This window comes from Odontesthes bonariensis, chromosome 8 (genome assembly GCF_027942865.1).
Source record: "Odontesthes bonariensis isolate fOdoBon6 chromosome 8, fOdoBon6.hap1, whole genome shotgun sequence".
NCBI lineage: Eukaryota > Metazoa > Chordata > Actinopteri > Atheriniformes > Atherinopsidae > Odontesthes > Odontesthes bonariensis.
Genome location: NC_134513.1, coordinates 25,790,979 through 25,813,921, shown reverse-complemented (window position 1 = coordinate 25,813,921; position 22,943 = coordinate 25,790,979). Strand labels below are relative to the sequence as shown.

General features: G+C 42.4%; 1 protein-coding gene and 7 non-coding genes across 8 annotated transcripts; all 8 read right to left on the bottom strand.

The window, feature by feature from the left end:
• Window positions 1–1,112: 1,112 nt before the first annotated feature.
• Window positions 1,113–2,883, bottom strand: LOC142385697 (uncharacterized). The gene is made up of 2 exons (XM_075472420.1): window positions 2,203–2,883; window positions 1,113–1,559 (listed from the first exon to the last, which is right to left on the bottom strand). The coding sequence occupies exons 1-2, from the start codon at window positions 2,722–2,724 to the stop codon at window positions 1,113–1,115; spliced, it is 969 nt and encodes a 322-aa protein (XP_075328535.1). The 5' UTR covers window positions 2,725–2,883.
• A 14,862-nt stretch (window positions 2,884–17,745) lies between these two features.
• Window positions 17,746–17,817, bottom strand: trnah-gug (transfer RNA histidin (anticodon GUG)). Its single transcript has one exon. It is a non-coding gene; the product is annotated as a tRNA-His (tRNA).
• A 503-nt stretch (window positions 17,818–18,320) lies between these two features.
• On the bottom strand, window positions 18,321–18,409 carry trnay-gua (transfer RNA tyrosine (anticodon GUA)). The gene is given in 2 exon segments: window positions 18,321–18,356; window positions 18,373–18,409. It is a non-coding gene; the product is annotated as a tRNA-Tyr (tRNA).
• A 716-nt stretch (window positions 18,410–19,125) lies between these two features.
• trnah-gug (transfer RNA histidin (anticodon GUG)) lies at window positions 19,126–19,197 on the bottom strand. Its single transcript has one exon. It is a non-coding gene; the product is annotated as a tRNA-His (tRNA).
• Window positions 19,198–19,514: 317 nt separating this feature from the next.
• On the bottom strand, window positions 19,515–19,587 carry trnar-acg (transfer RNA arginine (anticodon ACG)). The gene has a single exon. It is a non-coding gene; the product is annotated as a tRNA-Arg (tRNA).
• Window positions 19,588–19,701: 114 nt separating this feature from the next.
• On the bottom strand, window positions 19,702–19,790 carry trnay-gua (transfer RNA tyrosine (anticodon GUA)). The gene is given in 2 exon segments: window positions 19,702–19,737; window positions 19,754–19,790. It is a non-coding gene; the product is annotated as a tRNA-Tyr (tRNA).
• A 717-nt stretch (window positions 19,791–20,507) lies between these two features.
• On the bottom strand, window positions 20,508–20,579 carry trnah-gug (transfer RNA histidin (anticodon GUG)). The gene has a single exon. It is a non-coding gene; the product is annotated as a tRNA-His (tRNA).
• A 503-nt stretch (window positions 20,580–21,082) lies between these two features.
• Window positions 21,083–21,171, bottom strand: trnay-gua (transfer RNA tyrosine (anticodon GUA)). Its single transcript is given in 2 exon segments — window positions 21,083–21,118; window positions 21,135–21,171. It is a non-coding gene; the product is annotated as a tRNA-Tyr (tRNA).
• Window positions 21,172–22,943: the final 1,772 nt, after the last annotated feature.

Genomic DNA, 22,943 nt, shown 5'->3' with positions numbered 1-22,943 from the left:
CTCTCCCTATGCAAGGCACGCATGGTCATAGAGTGTGCATTTGGTCGCCTCAAGGCCAGGTTCGCCTGCCTGAAGCGACAAATGGACATAAATCTCAGTGACCTGCCTACTGTGATTTATGCCTGTTTTGTCCTCAACAACTACTGTGAGGCTTGCCACGACACCGTAAATCACCATGCACAAGAGGAAGCCATGCAAAGGGAGCGGGACCAGCAACCTCCCACACAGAGAAACAATTATACCACAGACTGCAATGAGGCAGGTGGAAAGCGGGTGAGGAGAGTCCTCACCAAGTATCTGGACCCATAACATGTTCTTTTAAAATCAGCTTGTTTGCCAAAGTAAAACAGTTACTGGTGACACATGTGTTTATGTTTATGCACATTATTTTTTTGTGTTCATATAGTTTTGTGTTCATGACTTATGAACTGTGTTCAGTCTTCCAGAACTTGTCATGTTATGTTTTGCGTTTGTGTTCTGTGTTCATGACTTTATGTACTCATTCTCAGTAACAGGTAATGAATAAAACCCTTTTTTGTCAAAATAACCTGCATTCATTTACTATGATTATGATTACTATGTTTAGTGGTTCTGCAATATGACAACTGTTTAAACGTCATATCTCCTATTATTTCAGTTGAAACACTTTCTGTGTAACTACATAGAATTAGCAGACATGATGACAAATGAGGACCACAAGGGGGAGCAGTTAGTAACTGATTGTCCAGTAGATTTTCTTGACCTGTCAAAATTAGGTGTGTAAGACTTTTCTCAATAACACATGCAAATCAGGGGGGAAATAAAGTATTTTACTTTGTTTAAACATAAATACAGAAAACATAAATCCACAAAAAAAATGTATATAGTGCAAATGACAGTTTTACTAAAAAACCTTTTTATGTCAAATATTCAGGACATAAAGTGCATGTGAACATCATGCAAAGACAGCCATAAACCAAATATACAGTAACACTGTACAGAAATAGAAATAGAAATTGCACTCGAAAATCGGCCTGCATAGCCACATGAGGTGGCATCAACAGCAACAACGTTGAACACCCCCCCTCCCAGAACAAGTGTCATTTGACAGTATGTAAGCACGGCCTGGCTACTTACAATGAAAGAAGATCAACCTGGTCTTCTTCCTCAGTGGTTTCTGAAACCAGCTGGTGTGTGTAGGAGGCGGCCCTGGGTGGTTGTGGTAAGTATGGGTTACAGGAGGGCATGGGTGGTTCTTGTGGTATGTATTGGTAGGAGGAGGGCATGGCAGGTGGTAAGTATGAGCTTGAGGAGGCCATGGGCTGTGGGTATGTGGGCGCGTTGTGTGGGAAAGCCATGTTTGGTCGGTATGAGGGTGAGGTGAAATGTCTCACAAGAGTTTCAAAAGACTGGCTCATCCTGATTTGGGCAGTCACTAATGCATCCATCCTGGAACTGTGTTCCCTTTCCGCATTCTCCATGATGTCGGCAATCCTCTTTTTAATTTGGAGGTCTTCATGGTGTTCATCGCTCCGCACTTTCTTCTGCAGCCTGGTTGTCTTGTAGCTGTTGAGTTTGGCCTACAAAATAACAGACCAAAGCAAACATTAGTGGACTTATAATCGTTCATCTGTCCTTGTCCTGTGCAACATGCATGCACAATCCACCTTCATGACAATATTACAATATCTTAATGAAAATATTTCAATAATTCTGTGTCCGAAACAGAGCAATGTTCAAGTGCTAAGTTGTAGGTCTTGTATGCAATTTCGGTTGTGTGCAAAATATTGTCTTTATGCGTTTGCTCTCTCTCTCTCTCTGTGTGTGTGTGTGTGTGTGTGTGTGTGTGTGTGTGTGTGTGTGTGTGCGTGTGTGTGTGTGTGTGTGTGTGTGTGTGTTAACGCGATTTCAAATATTGTGCCATTGTCAGTTACAGACCAATATGGATACCAATAAAGTGGGCTACACTTCACTTGAATTGTGTCAAAACGGTAGGACTGGAACATTGTGACATCCAAAACATTTCAACATCCAAACAATAACGAGTGTAATTGTGCATCTGGCAAACACAACTGTCCTTTGTAATTCGTGTAAACAATATTTTTACTCACTGTCATTATGAAAAAAAACACACACACACACACATTACCCGGAACAGGACAGGTGCCCCTTACATTGCCATGATGGTTGGGGCTAACACTAGCGTCAAACACATAGTTTTACCTGAAGTAAGTGTCTCCTCCTCGCAAGAGTTTCTCCGGCCGGCTCCGAAGATGAGGTGTCCTCCTGCACCGATTCTTCTGCTAGTTCTACACCGCCCGGCTCTGCTGCCCCATCATCATTTACTTCAGCCGTTTCGAGACCATGCTCCACCGTTGTGGAGGCAGGGGTGGTTCCCCAAATTTCATCACATAGTTCAAAAAACAAAGACACCACCCTCCCGTGCCCACTACGGCGCTGGGTGTCCACAGCCTGCCTATATTTAATCCGCACGGCTTTAATTTTCGTTGCGACATGAACTTTGCTAACCTGGTCCTTAGCATGAGGGTACTTTGGGTCGTTAAGTGGGTAGTTCTCCATGAACGACTCCCATATTTCACAATATTTGTTTTGAATACTCTCCCAATCGACATTCTCCACTGCCTTCCTGGTTTTGTAGTCCTGTGTCATGTTGAGGAGCAACTGGACCTCATCATCGGTCCAAACAAAGTTAGAAGGAGTGTTGTTGCCGCCGCGCTTTGCCATTTTCTTCCAACTGACGCGGTGCGTGCATACTACATCGGCAAACTGCCAGTTTTAAGAATTTTATACGTTTTCACTGTTCCCATGGATGGACAGATATCCAACCCCAAAACGCTCGTGAGAACGCAGATAAATTGTGGAGAAAAAAACGGACATCTGCGTTTATGCTTCAGAGCGTTGTCGTAGGAGTAATTCTGTTTCTTTGCTGAAGAGACTGACGCACATGTTTATTGGAACATTTTTTTATCAAATATATTAATGCCATTCAATATTATTTCTGAATAGGGAGAAGGAGTAGGTAAATTATATGATAAGTGACTTTTAATTAGAAGAGCTAATCCTTGAGGGATTGCTTTGATTATTGTGTTAAATTGACGGAAGGGTACAGGAAAGTAGTACCGTGACAAAAACTGCTCATATGTCAACAAAGTGCCAGAATTATCAAACAATGAAAAAATATTACATATACCATGTTCAAACCACTTAGGGTAAAATAAAGTTTTGTTTCTTACAGTGATGTCAGAATTGTTCCAGATAAACACTTTATGGGGGGAGAAGTTATGAACAAAGCACATTCTCCAAGCAAGTAGGCATTGCCTATGGAAATTAGAAAGTTTAATAGGCAATTTAGATGGGACAAAGTTGCACTTAAGAATAAAAGAAAGACCACCTAATTTGTTGAATATGTGATTAGGGATAAAAAACCACAGTGAGTTAGGTTGTAAAAGGCATCTTCGAATCCATCCAGTCCTGAAGGAATCATTTGTGTTAGAGAAGTCTAAAAAGTCTTGACCTCCATTAGCTTTACAATCTGTCAGCACTTCCTTCTTTAATTTATGAGGTTTATTTCTCCATATGAAATCCAGAAATATTTTGTTGATCTGTTTTATTGTTTGATCCTTCAGATATAGGGAGAGAGAGGGATAAACAAAATGAGAAAGACCATCTGCTTTAGATACCAAAGTTCTTCCATATATACTTAGATCTCGTTGTAACCAAGAATTAAAGATGTTCTTGGCTTTTATTATTTTTCCTGCAAAATTCAGTTCCTCTCTAATCTTGGGATCCTTAGTTAATTGTATTCCTAAATATTTAACTGTTTGTTTTACTGGGATGTTATCCAATACTGTGTCATTGCATTCCTGTAGGGGTAATATTTCACATTTTGAAGTGTTCAACTTGAGACCTGATGCATTAGAAAATTGATCTACAAGAGCCAGCGCATGAGGACCTTTTGAATCATTATGCAGTATGAATACAGCTAAATGACATAATCATTGTCATACCGGCAGAGAGGAGATTCACCGTCACCTCTTTTTTATCTGATTATGTGTTTGCTAAATGCTCTCTAATGGTCTCTAAATGTTTTAGCACATAATGTAAAAGGAGAAAAATATTTTAAATCCGCAGCTAAGATGAATGGACTTCTATCTGAGAGTTATTGAGAGAAGATGCAATTCTGTGCAAAGCCTTAACATCCCGAAAGGGCTTCCTGGGCCAGCTGTCCACCTTACCTGCACCTTGTTAATCATTTCATTATTGATAACTCTTCTTTCTAGAACAGAGTTTATTCATATTGGCTGCTATGTTCATATTGTCAGCCATCACCAGCATGTACGTTCAACATTTAGGACTGACTAAACTGACATCAACTGAACCCAATGTACCGTCTTCTAAGTGTGCAGCACTGCTTCAACACAGAACTCTTAGAAATAAACTTCCTAATAATTCCAAGTCGGTCTGTGAATTCGTATGTGTAGTCCACTGATAGTGGATTTATGGCATAGCTTCAGGTATAAAACCCTGGATTATACTCAAGGGCAATACCAAAGCTGTCTATGTATACAGTATATGACTATATAATGAGGTATAAGCAGTCAGCTGTGGTGTAGCTCACAGTATGTATAGCTACAGTACAAAATAAAACCTAAACATAACTAGTAGTTACCTTAAAGTTTACTGCTCTCACACCAGAGGTACTCTTACAGTACATAATAACATGATTTATACTCTCGAAAGATCTATTTGTTGTACTAAATCACGGGACAGTATGACAAATGCGTACTTTTAATGCAAAACAGGAAATCACCAAAAATGAAAACTTCAGACAAAACTAGACATCGAGCAGAGCTGGAACACAAAACTGACAACAAACTCACAAGAAGGGAACAACAACAATGAGGCTCTGGCTATGAAAAAAGGAAACTGAGAGCATTCATATTGAGGAGGCTGATGATTAACACAGGACAGGTGGTGGTCTTTGGCTAACTTAAGCCAGTTTTACAGGCTGAGCAGAAAACAAGAGTATAACTGAGTAAATGGAAGAAGACAAAAGGACACGAAACAGAGATCCAGCATGAGCCAAACGGAACTAACCCAGATTCCTGAAATCAAAATGACCAAGTATGACAAATGGAAGCAAAAACCCACAGGCTGTGACATACAGAGTATATTTTAGAAATACACTAAAACTTTTTTCTTGAGTTCACTTAGTAAAATTCGTTTAAAAATGAACGTTCTTTTATTTTGCCAAGGCTTTCCCAGCTTTCTTATCTTACCAATCAGCTGCAGGTTTGACTGAAAGATCTGCAGGAACACACACCAACACACGAGTTTGCCCGCGTGTGGTGGTTGTAGGCCGTTGTGAGTGTGTGTGTGTGTGTGTCTGTGCACGCGTGTGTAAGTGTTTGTGAATTTATGAGCGCACGATATTATAAGTGAACGTGTTTACGTGCATGCGCATGTGCTACAAATACTGAACCATTGATATTTAGCAGCTCCTCAACAGACAAAAGAGGAAATACAGAATGTTCCACGTGTTTCTAAATCTCAGCTCTGATATTAATCTGAGCTTTAAACATCTCAGAGTGCGCAAAAGGCAATATGCTTGACTTTAGTAAGAATACACCCTCTGCTATGTTACAAACACATGCATGATTGTAGATCCTCTGGATGAGAGAGCTGCAGAGATATTCCTGCCGAGGAGTTAAAATTATTTTAGAGTTATTTCCAAGACTCAGCAGGTTAACTTAATACTTAAACCCGATCTCAGTTTTTCCCCCTTTAAAACCTACTAGCAGGTCCCACTAGTGAAGTGGACAAGTGATGTGTTGGACCCGTGATAATTTGGTTTTGTTTCCTTGCCATGGAAAAGTGAGACCAGCTGTTGTGATGGAGGCTAATAATGCACGGCAGTGACAGCGGGTACTGCTGTAGCCTCAGATGATTGTGTTTGGAATTAACACAAAGGACGTACTCAGGGACCAGAAGGACATGAGAGGACCGAGACCAAGACGCAACCAATTCCGGGGGCTCCTGTCCACAACACAAGCCTGACTTGCGAGTGCGGAGCAGACGCTTCCAGCCACAGCCTCATACTGTACGCATGGAAAGAGCCTGACTGCTGTCCTGGCAGCCGAGACTCAACGCCCATCTGCCATCAGCCTCTCAACCTGCTCCCTGAGGGAGGGGAGCCACAACCTCCCAACACAAAGCTGTTGATATCTCTGGGTCCTATTTATAAACTTTCGCCTCTGACGTTTAATGATGTGTTATGACGTATAAATCACGTGGCATGCACGTGTTTTACATTGACGTGCATTGACGTGTGTCGTTGAGGCATTATCATCACATACGTTGTGAGCTCTTTGTGACGTATTAGAACCGAGGTTACCATGGAGACCTTCAGACCAAATCTCTGTCACACCCTTCACACTCCCAAGCGAGAGAGGAGGGGTCCACAGTGACACCCACCCCGAGTGCTTCACTGCGCAGCAAATGTGTCAGTGTTGTTTTTTTTAGTGTTGGTGTAAATTAACAGGGGTTACTATTCATTTTACTCAGAATTGATCAAAATGAACTTCCCCTGCAGTTCTTTCCTGATAGTGAAAGAACTCCGTCGTTCTGAGAATCACTCTGGATTTACACTCAGAGTCAGCACTCAGACTGCAGTCACACTTGTCTTCCAAGTCTCTTCTTTCTACGGTAAGTTAAGTTTCGGTCGATAAAACGTTCTCTTTTTTAATGATTTTAGCGATTTTTTTTGTTTGTTTTATGTGGTTGACTTTGGCCTCTAGCTACCTAGCAAAGTTGTCTAGCTAGCTAACGTTAGCCTAGCTCGCTAGCCCTGGCCAACACTGCGCTGGACCAAGGTTTAGCTAACATTAGTTCCTCAAATTATTAAAAGTATCTTGAAAGGAAAGGCTTTTTGAAACAGCATTTCACCTTCATTCATCACGTCAGTGTCATGTGCGTTCCCCCTCTCTCGGCCCCTGCTTCCTTTCTGTCTGAACTTTCCTATCCATTAAAGGCACAAAAGACCTAAAAAAATTTCTTAAAAAAAAATAAAACGTGTTAATGCGCGACAAAATATTTAACGGCGTTAAATAATTAATACGGTAACGCGATAATAACAAGTTAACTTGCCCAGCCCTAGTTTTTATTTTGAGGAATTGACTAGTTTTTATTTGGTCTCAGTCTTAGCTTTTCAGGTTTTAGGAGAAGGCCTCTGTGAGACCTATGAAAATGACATTTTTCCCCTTTTAGTTGCATCCCATAATGTTCCCATCAGTCCTCATCACGTTTCCATTCACTCTTATCTACCTGAGGGTCATTTGTACCATATTGAGCTGAGGCCTTTTCTTCCTGCAACTTTAACATCTCTAACTAAAACTAAGCTGATGTTATCTGACATTCACTTTAATTTTAGTTTTTGTATTATTATTGTAGTTTTTATTTAGCTCTCATTTTTGGAAATAATATCATTTTTATTTTAAGTTTCTGTTTCTTAAATTATTTTTTTCCCTGCTAGTTTTAGTTAACTGTAATAACCCAAGTGCACATAAATAAAATTTGCAGTTTTTGGAGGAATGACCTTTCTCTTTTTTCTAAGGATGCACCGATACCGATGCTGGCATCGGCACCGATACTTCACTTATATACTCGTACTCGTACTTGTCAAACAGTTGCCGATACCATGCACCGATACCACCAGTGTTTCCCGCATCGCTTTAGCTATAATCGTCCTCCGTGAAAAAAACAACGAAGTAGTAGCCTAGGTAGTTAGACCTAATGCATTGTCCTTCAGACAATTAGGCATTCACTGCACGAACCCATTTTCCATGGCGAGGATGTGCGCAGTCATGTAGCGTAACAGTGGTGCAGTCACAGCCAACATCTTTCTCTGACAGTCATTTCTAACGTCAGAACTGTCTCTTCCACTCCCTTTCGCTGCCCGCCTACCCGAAGCTGTCTGTTTTTTTATATTCACTTGCGACATAACAATTATGAAAATCCGTGTGCCTGTGGCCAGAATGTAATCCGTCAACGCGGCACCCCTTGCAACATTAGGCTATTACAACGGTAGCCGGTTACCTACTGCAAACTAATAAGAAGCACCCTAAAGCAGTTGAGTTGACAAAGCTGCGCCAGCATCAAAAACGAACAGTGGTGCCATTTTTTCACATCTCCCTCCATTTCCATTCGCGCAGCCGGCTTAAAAAAAGCAGGTGTGGCTACACCTGCTTCACGCATATCTCTCCCTCGCTCTCCTATAAATCGAAGAATTGGTGATAGAAAACAAAAAAAGCCACCGTACCTCTATTGATAACTAATAAGACCATTGAAAAGCATTCGAGGTGATATTGCGCCAATTTTTCCTCTCCCTTCCTTTCCTCCACAGCTGTTAAAAAAGCCGACTAACCCTTCCTCTCTTCCGCATAACTTAACCAGCCCAAGCACATGCGCTAAAATATAAATAGGCTATAGTGTTTTATCACACTGCCATTAAATGTGCCCGAGAAAGGGAAAGAAGGAAAACATTAGGTGCATCTGGCGCTACCGTGAAATGAAGCGGAGCTGTTCGCTGGCAGCACAGCCTATAGCTGCCCCAGAACAGGGAGCAGCGGAGACTGTCAATCATGCGACCCTGCGTGCTGTCCGCTGGCAGTATATGCCTACTCTGCTCTTCCATTTATTTTACGTTGGAAAGCTGAAATAGGCTTGTTAATGCTGTAGCATATGGTTAGTTTTCTACTTTACTTTCTGTAGGCGGAATATTTTTCTTCTTTCCATTTCTCAGGCACATTGAATGACTGTGTGATAAAAAATAAAAAAAACATACCCTACTGACATCGTTATTTCACAACGTGCTATTTATTAGTCTATTTCACATTGATTTTTCATATTTCCTAGGCCTATTGAATATTAACACTACAACATTTACTGTGTTGAAGATTTATTTACTTTACGTTGGTAAGCTGATAGTTTAAACATGCTCATTATAATGCTGCAGTAGCCTATTCATTTTTCGGGTTTATCTAAAAACATTTCGACACCAGTGCAAAAGAGCGTGGACACACTGACACAGTTACCCCCCCACCGTCTCTCTCTCTCTCTCTCTCTCTCTCTCTCTCTCTCTCTCTCTCTCTGTTTGTGCCATAAATGAGTAGCTGTTTGTGCGTCTTCTTGTTGATTGTAGCGCAGGGCGCTGTGTTGTTCGGTTGCTGTTTTTTTTTTTCGCTTTCAGTGCACATTTATTTTGTGAAAAGACGGCAAGTAATGTATACTAGGAGGGCTTGGTTTCGAGTAGCCTATCGTACATGTAGGCTATTGCCTATTGTGCGCTGTTCGCTGGTGTGTTTTTGTCACTCCTCGCTCTCCCCACTCCATTACACAATCAGTCTAGTCGCAACAAGTGTTCCATGACTTCGAACGTTGAACATTCTAATCCAATTAATTTTTGCAACAATGTTGCAGAAGACACGCGCTACCAGAGAGAATGGATATTATAGGCCTGCTTTTACAATCTCTGGCGCTACCGTGAAATGAAGCGGAGCTGTCCGCTGGCAGCACAGCCTAGGCCTACTCTGCCCCAGAGCAGGGAGCAGCGGAGACTGTCAATCATGCATCATTATCACCCCTGGTAGAAAACTACATTCATGGCAAATATATCATAATAATAATAATAATAAATTATATATATACATACATTTTTTTTTTTTTGGCAATTTCTGAATAGCCTAAATATGGGGCATCGGTATCGGTAGTACTCGGTATCGGCGAGTACTGTAATGATTGTACTCGTACTCGTATCGGTTTTCAAAAAAATGGTATCGGTGCATCTCTACTTTTTTCAGGAGGGTCCCTCCGGTGAATGTGCGAATCCTCTACGCACTTGGGATTACAACACTGTTCCCTAAATTGAAGGACCCTGATTCCAAGAAAGGCTATGTGAGTATAAACAGTAATGCATCCCCACAGGGCCGCTGACAGGTTTGTCTGGGCCCGGGACAAAATTCTCTGAATGCCCCCCCCCACCCGTAGCAACCCACCCACCTCTACTTTCCCAGTCTCTCATTTATTGCGGATAAACCAAAAGGATTATTTACCACTTTGCCTGGATATGGATATGGACTGAGTGGAGTTATGGCTTTCAAAATCCTACCACAATAAAACTCACGCTATTTTATTCATTTAGAGCTCATAAACTGCACATTTCATCAACCATTTTTCACTTGACCAAGGGAATCATGTTAAGGGTACTTTTATTTATCACCAGATCTGCGTGTATGTCCGCTGAACTTTCTGAGAATGTTCGGGGAACAAGGCGGAGCCCATTCATCTGGCGAGTGTCAAGTTAAATCAGTCTAAACGAAAGTTACAGGCTACCCCAAAACGTCACGTTTATAACCCATTCGTTACATTCAACTCTATCTAAATGGCAATTTCACACGTTGCCATGTCTATACTGGCTTATTTGAAACAAAATAAGGTTAAACCAGAGCCGCGTTACACTGACTGTCATTCAGCTGACCGGGGATGATTCTCAAATCAATTCAGCCTGATTGGCGTGCGTGCCTGAAACATTTGGACATATTTGCGGACTAATGCGCATATTCCTTTTTTTTTTTTTGGAGCCCCCCCCGATTCCTGGGCCCGGGACAAAATACCCGTTTGTCCCCCCCTATCGGCGGGCCTGCATCCCCATACATTATGTGTTGTAAACTGTTTTTGTCTGTATATAACATCTATTGCAAGTCTGCCAGTCCTGGGTGAGGGATCCCTCCTCTGTTGCTCACCCTGAGGTTTCTCCAGTTTTTTTCCCTTTTAAAGGGTTTTCCTGGAGTTTTTCCTCAGTTGATGTGAGTCAATGTGCTTTTCTTTTTCAACAGGAACATTTCTATGGTCACCAGAGTGGTTCCGGCTATCTAGCGTGGAGGTTGAAAACTGTTGTAGCGTGCTCTCAGGAAAGACAGAGAACGGAGATGTTTACATTAAACCTTCCCCACTTTTTCAAATGTCTTGACATCGAAAACATTCCGCTGTTTATGACCCCTTTCAACGGATTACCCAAAGGAGATAAGGACCCAGATGTGAATTCTAACCTACTGGAGTTCCTTTGTGAGATCCTCTCCTCCAACGCCAGCCACGCATAATAAATTATGCAAACTGACACCCTCTGACCGAGAAACAAACCAGGCTTGTTTTTCTTTCCTGGTCTGCTACAAGGAATGTTCAAATCTCCACTTTTCTTTAGAAGAATAGAATCAACCCTAATCGTCACTTTTCTTGACATAAACTGTTGAAATCGAAACTGCATAAATCTACAGATCATTTTGAAACATTCGCCATTCTTTTACATGAAGTATTTACCGAGTTATGGGATATTGGATTTAATAGAATCCCTTTCGTGGAGCCACAGCGCCCCCCAAAGGACACGGATAACGGACACTTTTCACTGTGTCAATCTGATGGACATGGACAATTTCACCTATGGATGTTTAATGTTCTCATTATGTGCAATGCATAACCTAATAGTGTTTAATTCCACAGGCATTGAGTCCAAACAGCTGCAGATCATTCTAATTAACAGTAACCAAAAGTTGTCATACTATTTCTATCATGATAATATGAAGTATTGTATGCTGATAACTGTTCCATGCTCATATGTGTGTTTATGCCTGCTCGTATGCAACATTATTGTCTGTTAGAAACATTATATTATCTAAAATCAATGTCATATGAGTTAAATACGGTATAAGAAAGAAGCAGGAATTCTCCCCTTTTTGTCTCATGAGTTCAGCTTGGTCAACCCCCCTTTTTTTTCCTTTGGGTCAAAAGCAAGCTGAACTCTGATTGGACGAAAGCCGACATGTGATCTCCAGCTTAAAAAGAGAGGCGCGCATGAAATCGCTCTCAGCCTCTCTCCGCCCCTCTCAGTCTCTCATCAAACTCTCTCATCATTTTTCTCTGTTATCCCTCACGCAACTCTTTTGTCCTCTCTCTCTGTAACTATTAATTACCATTTTTTTTAGACTTCCCCTTTCTTTTGTATAAAAGTCTGGTCCAATACACGCGAGTGTGTGCCAACTCAGCCCAGCCAAGCCGCCACTCTTCATCCAAGGACCAAGAATAAAGAAGAAGTCGATTCTGCGTCATCCCGCTGGTTACCACGGGAACACCGCTTCGACACCAACTCATCAGAAGGAAAGAACCACGGGACCCCTTACGCTACTACGACAAAGTAAGGTGCTGGTTTGAGATCTTTCGAAGCCGTGGATAAAATGAAAACTTTCTCTGAAAGCGACGAATGAGCAGACCTCCGCGGGCAGAAGACCGTTGGCACAATATCCGTGTTACGAACCAGATTTAGTCACATTTTTGATAGGTAACCCTGTTAGTGGCCTGCTTCTTTCTCCCCTTATATGCCCTTTTTGAGTGTCACCAATAATTCTAATTTCTGTCTCTTTATCAATTGTTTATACACCTATATACCTGTGCAATGTTGAATAAATGTTTGTATTACTCCATTTAAGAGCGTCACGGACAGTTACTAAAGCCGACTATCACTTCAAACAGAACTACGAATCAGAATGAGACTGATTATTAATGAATTAATGGGATTGAGTATTAATTAATTAATGAGATCGAGTATTAATTAATTAATAATTTAATATACCAGGATCGTAAGATTGTAACAGTTTCCTACCTGACTGTAACGTAAATTAAGATTGTAGGTAGGTGGTGCCCCTGCTATTTTCGAGGTAAATATTAATTAATAACGTGTCAACGCTACACTGTTCAGCGGAACTCTGCTCAAGACAGCAAGAAATCCAGGTCCACTTTCCAAGAGGGCCCCAAGACTCCACGCCGTATCCGTTCAGATGAGAAGCAGTTGACTGGTGATGATTGCAGGGAGCCATATCGGTGATGAAACACTCAAGTGATACGACCCTTGTCAAAAATAAGATGAAGGCAACATTCCATCACATGGTGCGGTGCAGTTACATTGTTTTTAAAAATTCATCCATCCATTCATCACACAAAAATAAATGGATGTTGTGTACATTGATAGATCCATCCCTGAATTCATTACTTGTGCACATCTATCTATCAAGTTGCGCACATCCATTCATACAATCAGTACATCGTACATTCAGACAGTATAAATTCAAATGACTTGAGTAAAAACATTCTCTCTCTCTCTCTCTCTCTCAGGTGGGGTCAAGTATGGAGACCTTCCTTAGAGAAACTGGTCCCAAACAGCCCTTTCTTCTCGGTGTTGAAGAAAGAAGCAACAGTATCCAGGATTTCTACATCATCCTGGACCAGAAGGCCATTCCCTGCAGGATGCAGACCCCAGTTGCTGCCTTTGATGAGCTCTTCAAGGCGCATTATGCTTTTGCCGTGTCGTATGATGATCCGCTGTCCAGCTTCTTCATCTTCATCCAAACCACCGTGTATGGCATCGACGTCGGCAAAGTGACAGAGAGTCCTCGGCTAAAAGAAATCAGAGCGGAGCTTCTTCACTGTGAAGTTTGAAGACCGGTACATTTTGACCAGAAATGCACACGTTACATTTGCAAGGTACACCACACCAGTTGTTCAATGTTATTTAGACATTTGAAGTTTGAGCATGGATTGTATCCGGGAAGGTCTCTGCGCTTGAACTGTGGAGAGCCTGGTTGTTCATTTGTTTTTTGTACATATTCTGCTTACCAACGTCACCTATCTCGAGCACATAAAGACTGTGTTGATCCAGATCCCGTCAGCAGTTTTGAATTTGAGCCTGTAGCTGGACCTTCCACACCAGTGAATGTGGATCCTCCTGTGACGGTCACTACACAGGTTCAAGTTGAAAAGAAGAATATACTGGACATGTCACTGCACGAAAAGAGGGATTTGTGTCACTGTGGACGGCAGTGAACATCCGCGAATTTGCCTAATTTTCGGACGCACCTGGGCGCTTGCAGGCAGACAAACTTTAAGTTTGTTGAGCGAGAAAATCGTCGGAAACGAACCCGACTCGCGGCGGGCTCTCACAGCGGGGTGCTAATGGCCCAGCGATTAGCACCCCGCTGTGAGAGTGCCTGGACCTCTCACTGGCCTCGCTGGTATTGGACGAAAAAGGCACGTGATTACAAAAAAAAGCTCCTGTAAAGCTGACCGCCCATTGGCCAATAAGGTTAATATATGCATACTTTATATGGGCATATCACTCAGCAATTATGATTAATAATTGTGATTATGATTACTAATATTCCTGGGATGTTTGTGTACTTCATATATTCACGTCATTCTTATAAGCTGCACTATGACTAGGCTAATGCAGGCATGAATGACGTGAATCTATTGAGGAAATGAAAAAGGAAACTTTTTTTAAAGCGCTTTTATTGCCACACCACACAATGTACATAGCTTACATTGTAATAAGAACCATGTTGATAATAAAGAATTAAACTATATACACACACTGCTGTAGCCTACAATATACACAATAAGCCTAAACGGCGCCGTTTGGAATCCGCATTCTCCGCATTACTCCGGTCCCTGCAGGGTCTGCGGGAGTTGTCAGACGTCCTCATCCTGGATCAGAAGCTGGCTTCTGGGAGCTGTTGGAATAACCAATAAATAATCAAAACATAGTCTATCCATGCACAGCATATTAACAACTTGTCTATAAAGTAACGAAAGTCATATTGACAGCGTATATGTTCTTACTCTCTTTCACTCTTCTGTGGTGAGACTGTGAGTATTTCGGGTTGGCTTCAAGACGCGCCTGTAGCACAGCACACAGGTCCGTCACGCTGCTAAAAAAAAAAAAACAAGAGGAATGAATAAAATGACCGGTGCTTAAAAGTGTCAGTGCCAGCCGTGGTAAAAGTCAGCGCCGCTCACCCTCGATAGTGTCCCCGTCTACCTCTCTGAAGTTCGGACTGTTTGTGTCAGGCCCAGAGAATGGAGGACGCAGATGCAGGAGGTTTAAATCCAAGACTTTTATTTTGAGGCAGCAGAGCGACCAGTTCCTCGTGAGAGAAGCTAAGGAAGGCTATGAAATATTATTCTAGGATTATATAAAAATTATCAAAACTCAAAATCACTCCACTAGTGGAGGAAAAACAAAAGACTATGAAACTCTACAATTAACTATAAGTCTCTCCTACTAAGGAGGAAAAGAAAAACCTCTCCTAAAAATTTGGAGGAAATAAACTATGAACGTTTTTACCAAACAAAAGGACCACTCCACCCAGGAGGGAAAACAAAAGACTATAAGCAAACTTAACTATGTATTTCTTACAGGATCTATAATATAAAACTTATTCTAGGAAAAAAGAAAATCACTCTCACGAGGATAATTACCACTGGGAACCAGGAACTCGGAAACAGGCTAAGGAAACAGGTTTGGAAGGTACGCGAGGATGAAGCACTATACGGGGACAGATACAACACACTGGCACAAGACAGGGGGAGACGCAGACTCTTAAGCACACGGGGGTAATGGGAAACAGGTGGAATCACTCATACGACAATCAGACTGGAACACGAGAGGAAGGGCAAGTGACCTGGAACGAGAGGGAAGTTAGTCTTTCAAAATAAAACAGGAAATGACGAGACAAGACAAAAAACCCAACTTAACCTCACCACGGTGTGACAGTTTGACACCGCCTCCTTCAAGCGACTCGTTACATCCATATTGTGAGGTGACAGTAGCCTGTAAAAACAATAGGCCTATGGTTAATAAAAAAAACCTGCATTAACGTAACGTAACATCGGGTCCAACTCAACTAGATATTGGGAGAACATTCACTTATTCTTACCCTTGACCTGGATTATAATGCCACGGTGAGTTATGCAGGCGGCGAACTGCTTCCTATAAATTGAAAACACGAAATTCATTTTTTTAAATAAAGCAACTCACACTGGTTTTCACGTGATGGACACAATTAAGTTGAGTTTAGCCTAAAGCCACAGTCAATAACCTACTCTTACCGCGATTTTCGGATTCTGTATCCGCCTTCTCTTGCGCTCTTCAACTTCTCTGGAATGTAACTTCAGTCTGTTCTCGACGGCCATCTTGCCTCCAACCTAGCGAATCTCTGGTCGATTCCCTCCAGAACCCTCTCCACGACCGTATCCACAGTGCTGGCCACCATACGAGACATCCCGGTTATAGCATTCAACAGGACTTTCATTTTATCTGCCTGTAAGCAAGTGAGTAAGTAAGTTTAATATACAGCACATTTAAAATCAGCGAGAACTGTCCCAAGTGCTGTACAGTGTCAACAAGACTAAAATTAAACAATCTAATGGTCATGTGCAAGTAGAAAAAAACACACAAACCTGTAGACCCGCAGAGAGTTGCTGGGGAGTTGAAAGCAAGTCGTCTTCCAGCCCATTGTATTCCGCAAACCAGGGCAGTTTTCACAGCACGGGACCTCAGCGATTTCTGTCTGCCTTTCTGCCGCCAGATCTGCTCCTTAAACTTTTTGTTTACACTGCACGACACAATGTTTCTCATACGTGATTGAACGAGAGCTTATGCGAGCCGTTAAGCTCCACCAATCATATGCGTATACGTCATTACACGGAATACTCGCGAGACAACCTCCCGTCCTTTTGCTATTTAATGTTGTCTGACCACAGCTGGCAATTTGCACTGTTTTGACACAAAAATGGACTCTGCAAGGACAAAGAAAAGACCTCGGCGATATTGTGACCATTGTGACACCGAATTAAGCCATACACAATAAAACACTGAGCGCACTACTGCACATTATGTATACAGGCCAGATTTCTATATTTTTATTTCTATATTTCTATTTTATTTAAGAAACCTTTTAGAATATTGCTGTTGCATGCTTATTTTATCTTTATCTTATCTTTATTATTATACATTTGGACATCCAGTGCGGGCAACAAAGAAAAGAATTTCATTGTTCAGGGAAACACGTTTCTAACTGCACATGTGACAATAAACCTTTGAATCCTTGAATCCTTGAATTTTGCCCACAAAAAGCGGTATTACAAAAGAGGTGTTTGGGAGAAAAAAAAACAGATATGCATCACCTGTCACCAGCAGACAGCGTGCACCTCTTCTTTTTCAAGACAACACAGCAACAAACTTGGCTGGAGTTGGAGGTGATGGTCAGGAACGTGTAGAAACAGGCCTGCCCACCCCCCACCTCACCTCAACCAACCCCACTTGAAAATGACTGTGGCAGCTCCTGACCTGATCACTGGCATTTACATATTAAAGGCTCTCCTAAGTAGGGGAGGGGAGGGGGGCATGGGGGAGCAGTTGCCAGGTCAATTTGCAACAACTTGGGCCAAGTTTTCACTTTTACCACCGCAAATGCAGGGGCTTAACGTATGTAAGGGGCCACATACATCCACAAATCCCTCTTTTCATGAAGTGCAATATACCCTCACATTGTCCAGCGCAAAAGTCCAGCCATTTTGTTTGGTTCTTTTTTTGTCAGGTCTATCCATCCATTCATTTGGCACACGATTTTCATCTTCTGTTGTTAGGATGTTTATACTTTGGGTGTGGCGGTGTGTGAAAACCCTCCCTTTAGAAGAGCTAAAAAACACAGAACATATGCGGCCTTGGCGACTCATTAAAAATATCAGACCTTTGATACGGGACAGAGGCCTGTAGACAAAATTATTTTCTTAAAAGTTTAAGAAATCTAAGTTGAAAGTGGGATCTTTTTTCAGCGATGCAAACAAATTCGATCGGGGGGTTGCCGTGACCCGGATTCGAACCGGGGTTGCTGCGACCACAACGCAGAGTACTAACCACTATACGATCACGGCCGGTTGTGGGTTGTTGTCGTGTGTGGCTTTGATGTGATCCGAAACACCTTCGTATCCCAAGGATAGCAAATGTAGCTCTGCGGCATGTGGCTGGCAGCCATGTTTTTTTTTTGTGTTTGGAGCAAAATCATTGACAGCAGAGATAAAGAGGAAGACGAGCTTTCCTTAAGGTGTGGGGTCAGCCACATGTGTTGCAAGACGACACACTGTGAGGTATCTTTGGGGCGTAAGTGAGCTGGGATACCCAGGGAGTAGAAGGTTTAAAGCGATCCTGTTCTAAAGCAGTGGGAGAAGTGAGAGACTAAAACCAGCGTGCCGAGCTAGCCAGGAGTTGATCCTAGACTCTTCTGATCCGTAGTCAGACACGTTATCCATTGCGCCACTAGCCCTTAGCAAATCTGATAGAGAGTGGAACAGTCTTTCGTAAAACAGCATATTCCAAAAGCTTTGAAAGGATTGACGGAGTTGGCCAAAAGAGCCTCTGTATACAAAAGCTTGGCACATCCTTCGAGCCGGAATTGAACCAGCGACCTAAGGATAACTGTTGTTGGGCACCTACAGTCCTCTGCTCTACCAACTGAGCTATCGAAGGGAGCAAAGCCAGCATCCTTTTCATGAATCCTGTATGAATGCATGTAACCAGGCTTAAGATGCGTATCATGGGACACCTGCAGTTCTCTGCTGTACCAAATGAGTTATGGAAGGGAGCCAAGGGCTTGGGCCTGTTTATCAGTTAAATAAACACAAAAAGTGATGAGAAACCATCAGTTTCAGATGTGTTTCAGATCAAATCAGCCCCAGTTTCTATCATGCATTTAGTCGTTACAGAAACATATCTGGCATCTATCTGGGAAAGTCTCCACATCGTCCAACACAGATGTTGATCCTCAATATACCCTCACATTGTCCAGCGCAAAAGTCCAGCCTTTTTGTTTGGTTCCTTTTTTGTCAGGTCTATCCACCCATTCATTTGGCACACGATTTTCATCTTCTGTTGTTGGGATGTTTATACTTTGGGTGTGGCGGTGTGTGAAAACCCTCCCTTTAGAAGAGCTCAAAAACACAGAACATATGCGGCCTTGGCGACTCATTAAAAAGGCACTATTTCTCATTGGGGCCTGTTTGATACTTTGACCCCTTTTATGCTCTTTAAATGGGCAGACCTTCTGCATTTGTGCTGTTTGATTCTTTCAGACCTTTGATACGGGACAGAGGCCTGTAGACAAAATTATTTTTTTAAAAGTTTAAGAAATCTAAGTTGAAAGTGGGATCTTTTTTCAGCGATGTAAACAAATTCGGTCGGGCGGTTGCCGTGACCCGGATTCGAACCGGGGTTGCTGCGACCACAACGCAGAGTACTAACCACTATACGATCACGGCCGGTTGTGGGTTGTTGTCGTGTGTGGCTTTGATGTGATCCGAAAAACCTTCGTATCCCAAGGATAGCATATGTAGCTCTGCGGCATGTGGCTGGCAGGCATGTTTTTTTTTTTGTGTTTGGAGCAAAATCATTGACAGCAGAGATAAAGAGGAAGACGAGCTTTCCTTACGATGTGGGGTCAGCCACATGTGTTGCAAGACAACACACTGTGAGGTATCTTTGGGGCGTAAGTGAGCTGGGATACCCAGGGAGTAGAAGGTTTAAAGCGATCCTGTTCTATAGGTGTGGGGGAAGTGAGAGACTAAAACCAGCGTGCCGAGCTAGCCAGGAGTTGAACCTAGAATCTTCTGATCCGTAGTCAGACGCATTATCCATTGCGCCACTAGCCCTTAGCAAGTACTATAGAGAGTGGAACAGTCTTTTGTAAAACAGCATGTTCCAAAAGCTTTGAAAGGATTGACGGAGTTGGCCAAAAGAGCCTCTGTATACAAAAGCTTGGCACATCCTTCGAGCCGGAATTGAACCAGCAACCTAAGGATAACTGTTTTTGGGCACCTACAGTCCTCTGCTCTACCAACTGAGCTATCGAAGGGAGCAAAGCCATCATCCTTTTCATGAATCCTGTATGAATGCATGTAACCAGGCTTAAGATGCGTATCATGGGACACCTGCAGTTCTCTGCTGTACCAAATGAGTTATGGAAGGGAGCCAGGGGCTTGGGCCTGTTTATCAGTTAAATAAACACAAAAAGTGATGACAAACCATCAGTTTCAGATGCGTTTCAGATCAAATCAGCCTCAGTTTCTATCATGCATTTAGTCCTTACAAAAACATATCTGGCATCTATCTGGGAAAGTCTCCACATCGTCCAACACAGATGTTGATCCTCAATATACCCTCACATTGTCCAGCGCAAAAAGTCCAGCCTTTTTGTTTTGGTTCTTTTTTGTCAGGTCTATCCATCCATTCTTTTGGCACATGATTTTCATCTTCTGTTGTTAGGATGTTTATACTTTGGGTGTGGCGGTGTGTGAAAACCCTCCCTTTAGAAGAGCTAAAAAACACAGAACATATGCGGCCTTGGCGACTCATTAAAAAGGCACTATTTCTCATTGGGGCCTGTTTGATACTTTGACCCCTTTTATGCTCTTTAAATGGGCAGACCTTCTGAATTTGTGCTGTTTGATTCTTTCAGACCTTTGATACGGGACAGAGGCCTGTAGACAAAATTATTTTCTTAAAAGTTTAAGAAATCTAAGTTGTAAGTGGGATCTTTTTTCAGCGATGCAAACAAATTCGGTCGGGGGGTTGCCGTGACCCGGATTCGAACCGGGGTTGCTGCGACCACAACGCAGAGTACTAACCACTATACGATCACGGCCGGCTGTGGGTTTTTGTCGTGTGTGGCTTTGATGTGATCCGAAACACCTTCGTATCCCAAGGATAGCATATGTAGCTCTGCGGCATGTGGCTGGCAGGCATGTTTTTTTTTTGTGTTTGTAGCAAAATTATTGACAGCAGAGATAAAGAGGAAGACGAGCTTTCCTTACGGTGTGGGGTCAGCCACATGTGTTGCAAGACGACACACTGTGAGGTATCTTTGGGGCGTAAGTGAGCTGGGATACCCAGGGAGTAGAAGGTTTAAAGCGATCCTGTCCTAAAGCAGTGGGAGAAGTGAAAGACTAAAACCAGCGTGCCTAGCTAGCCAGGAGTTGAACCTAGAATCTTCTGATCCGTAGTCAGACGCATTATCCATTGCGCCACTAGCCCTTAGCAAGTTCTATAAAGAGTGGAACAGTCTTTCGTAAAACAGTATATTCCAAAAGCTTTGAAAGGATTGATGGAGTTGGCCAAAAGAGCCTCTGTATACAAAAGCTTGGCACATCCTTCGAGCCGGAATTGAACCAGCGACCTAAGGATAACTGTTGCTGGGCACCTACAGTCCTCCGCTCTACCAACTGAGCTATCGAAGGGAATAAAGCCAACATCCTTTTCCTGAATCCTGTATGAATGCATGTAACCATTCACTCATTCATTGGTCCTGCAGACTTTGCTAAAGGTATGTGATGCCCACTTGCCCAGCTCACATGGATTGCATGGTTATCAAATAAGTGGATGGTAGGAAATAAGATATTCTAATCTGCAGCCCCCTGTGACACCTATGGGGGGCGACAAAGGCAAAACCGAAGAAAAATGTGTCTGACTTGACAAGTTTAAGTAGATAATAAAGGAAGCAGAAACTGAAAGGCGACAAATATCTGATTGCAAGGCATCTCTAAAAGAGCCATGGTTCGAATCCCCATAACTTGGCTTTGACACATGGCGACAAAGATCTGATTGCAATGAGAAACTTGACAAGTTTAAGTAGATAATAAAGGAAGCAGAAACTGAAAGGCGACAAATATCTGATTGCAAGGCATCTCTAAAAGAGACATGGTTCGAAGCCCCATAACTTGTGTTTGACACCTTCCACACTTTGGAAGGACTAAGCTTCCGAGTAGGCTTTCTGCAGCTCCAACAGAGAGCAATCGGAGCCACCTGTGCCCAGAAAGTTTCCAGCTGTAACTGAGGTGAAGTGCTATAAAGACACCATCAAAACAACTGCCTTGTGTGAGGGTCGAACTCAAGACCTTCAGATTATGAGACTGACACGCTGCCTACTTTACAGCCAGCAGATTTACTACTTCTCTTTAGAGAAGGGCTCGCTTAACTCTTTCCAGCAGCTCTAGGACCATTGTGGCTTTTAAAAACTAAAAGAATGGTCAAGTTTTTCTGATACTTTGATGTGTAACACGGTGCTTAATAACATTTTGAGCAGCAAAGACAAATGCTATTTGTCATTAAATACATGGGCATCCACGAATGATACGGAAAAAGAGAAATTTCATGGTCTATTGTCGGACAAAATGTTTTTGTCGGCGGACTTGGAGCATTTGGCGTTTCCGTCCGTCTTAGATTGAGTTTGAGGGAGGCCCGTTTTTTGTGTCGTACGGCACTGTGGAATCTAATCTTCCCCACTTGCTTTGTAGAGGAGGAACTTAGAATGCACATGAGAAAACAGACCATCACTTTAACTGAAGAGTCATAGCAAGAAATGCTTCCTTGGTTGAAGAGTTGCTAGAGTGCATTAGCTTGAGACTATGTTTTCCCTACAAGCCACCCATTGTCTGAACAGAGGTATAGATAGCAAGGTTCATTTGAAAGCTGATTATTCAAGGAGCAGAGAATGCATTGGCACGGAATCGAAACAGGTTTTGGCACTATGAGTAGCGTAAACCAAAGACAATTCTGCTGTTGTTTTTCCAATGACATGAAAAGAATGTCAATTTAATCGAGCCCTGTCACAAATTCAATAGGACGTTGGTTTGTAAGGAGTCATCCTATGCGCACCACTTGATTTGAAATAACACTTTACAGCCAGCAGATTTACTACTTCTCTTTAGAGAAGGGCTCGCTTAACTCTTTCCAGCAGATCTAGGACCATTGTGGCTTTTAAAAACTAAAAGAATGGTCAAGTTTTCCTGATACTTTGATGTGTAACACGGTGCTTAATAACATTTTGAGCACTAAAGACAAATGCCATTTGTCATTAAATGACATGGGCATCCACGAATGATACGGAAAAAGAGAAATTACATGGTCTATTGTCGGACAAAATGTTTTTGTCCGCGGACTTGGACCATTTGGTGATCTGGCAGGTGCTGGCCGTACATCCGTCCGTCCGTCTTGGATCAAGTTTGAGGGA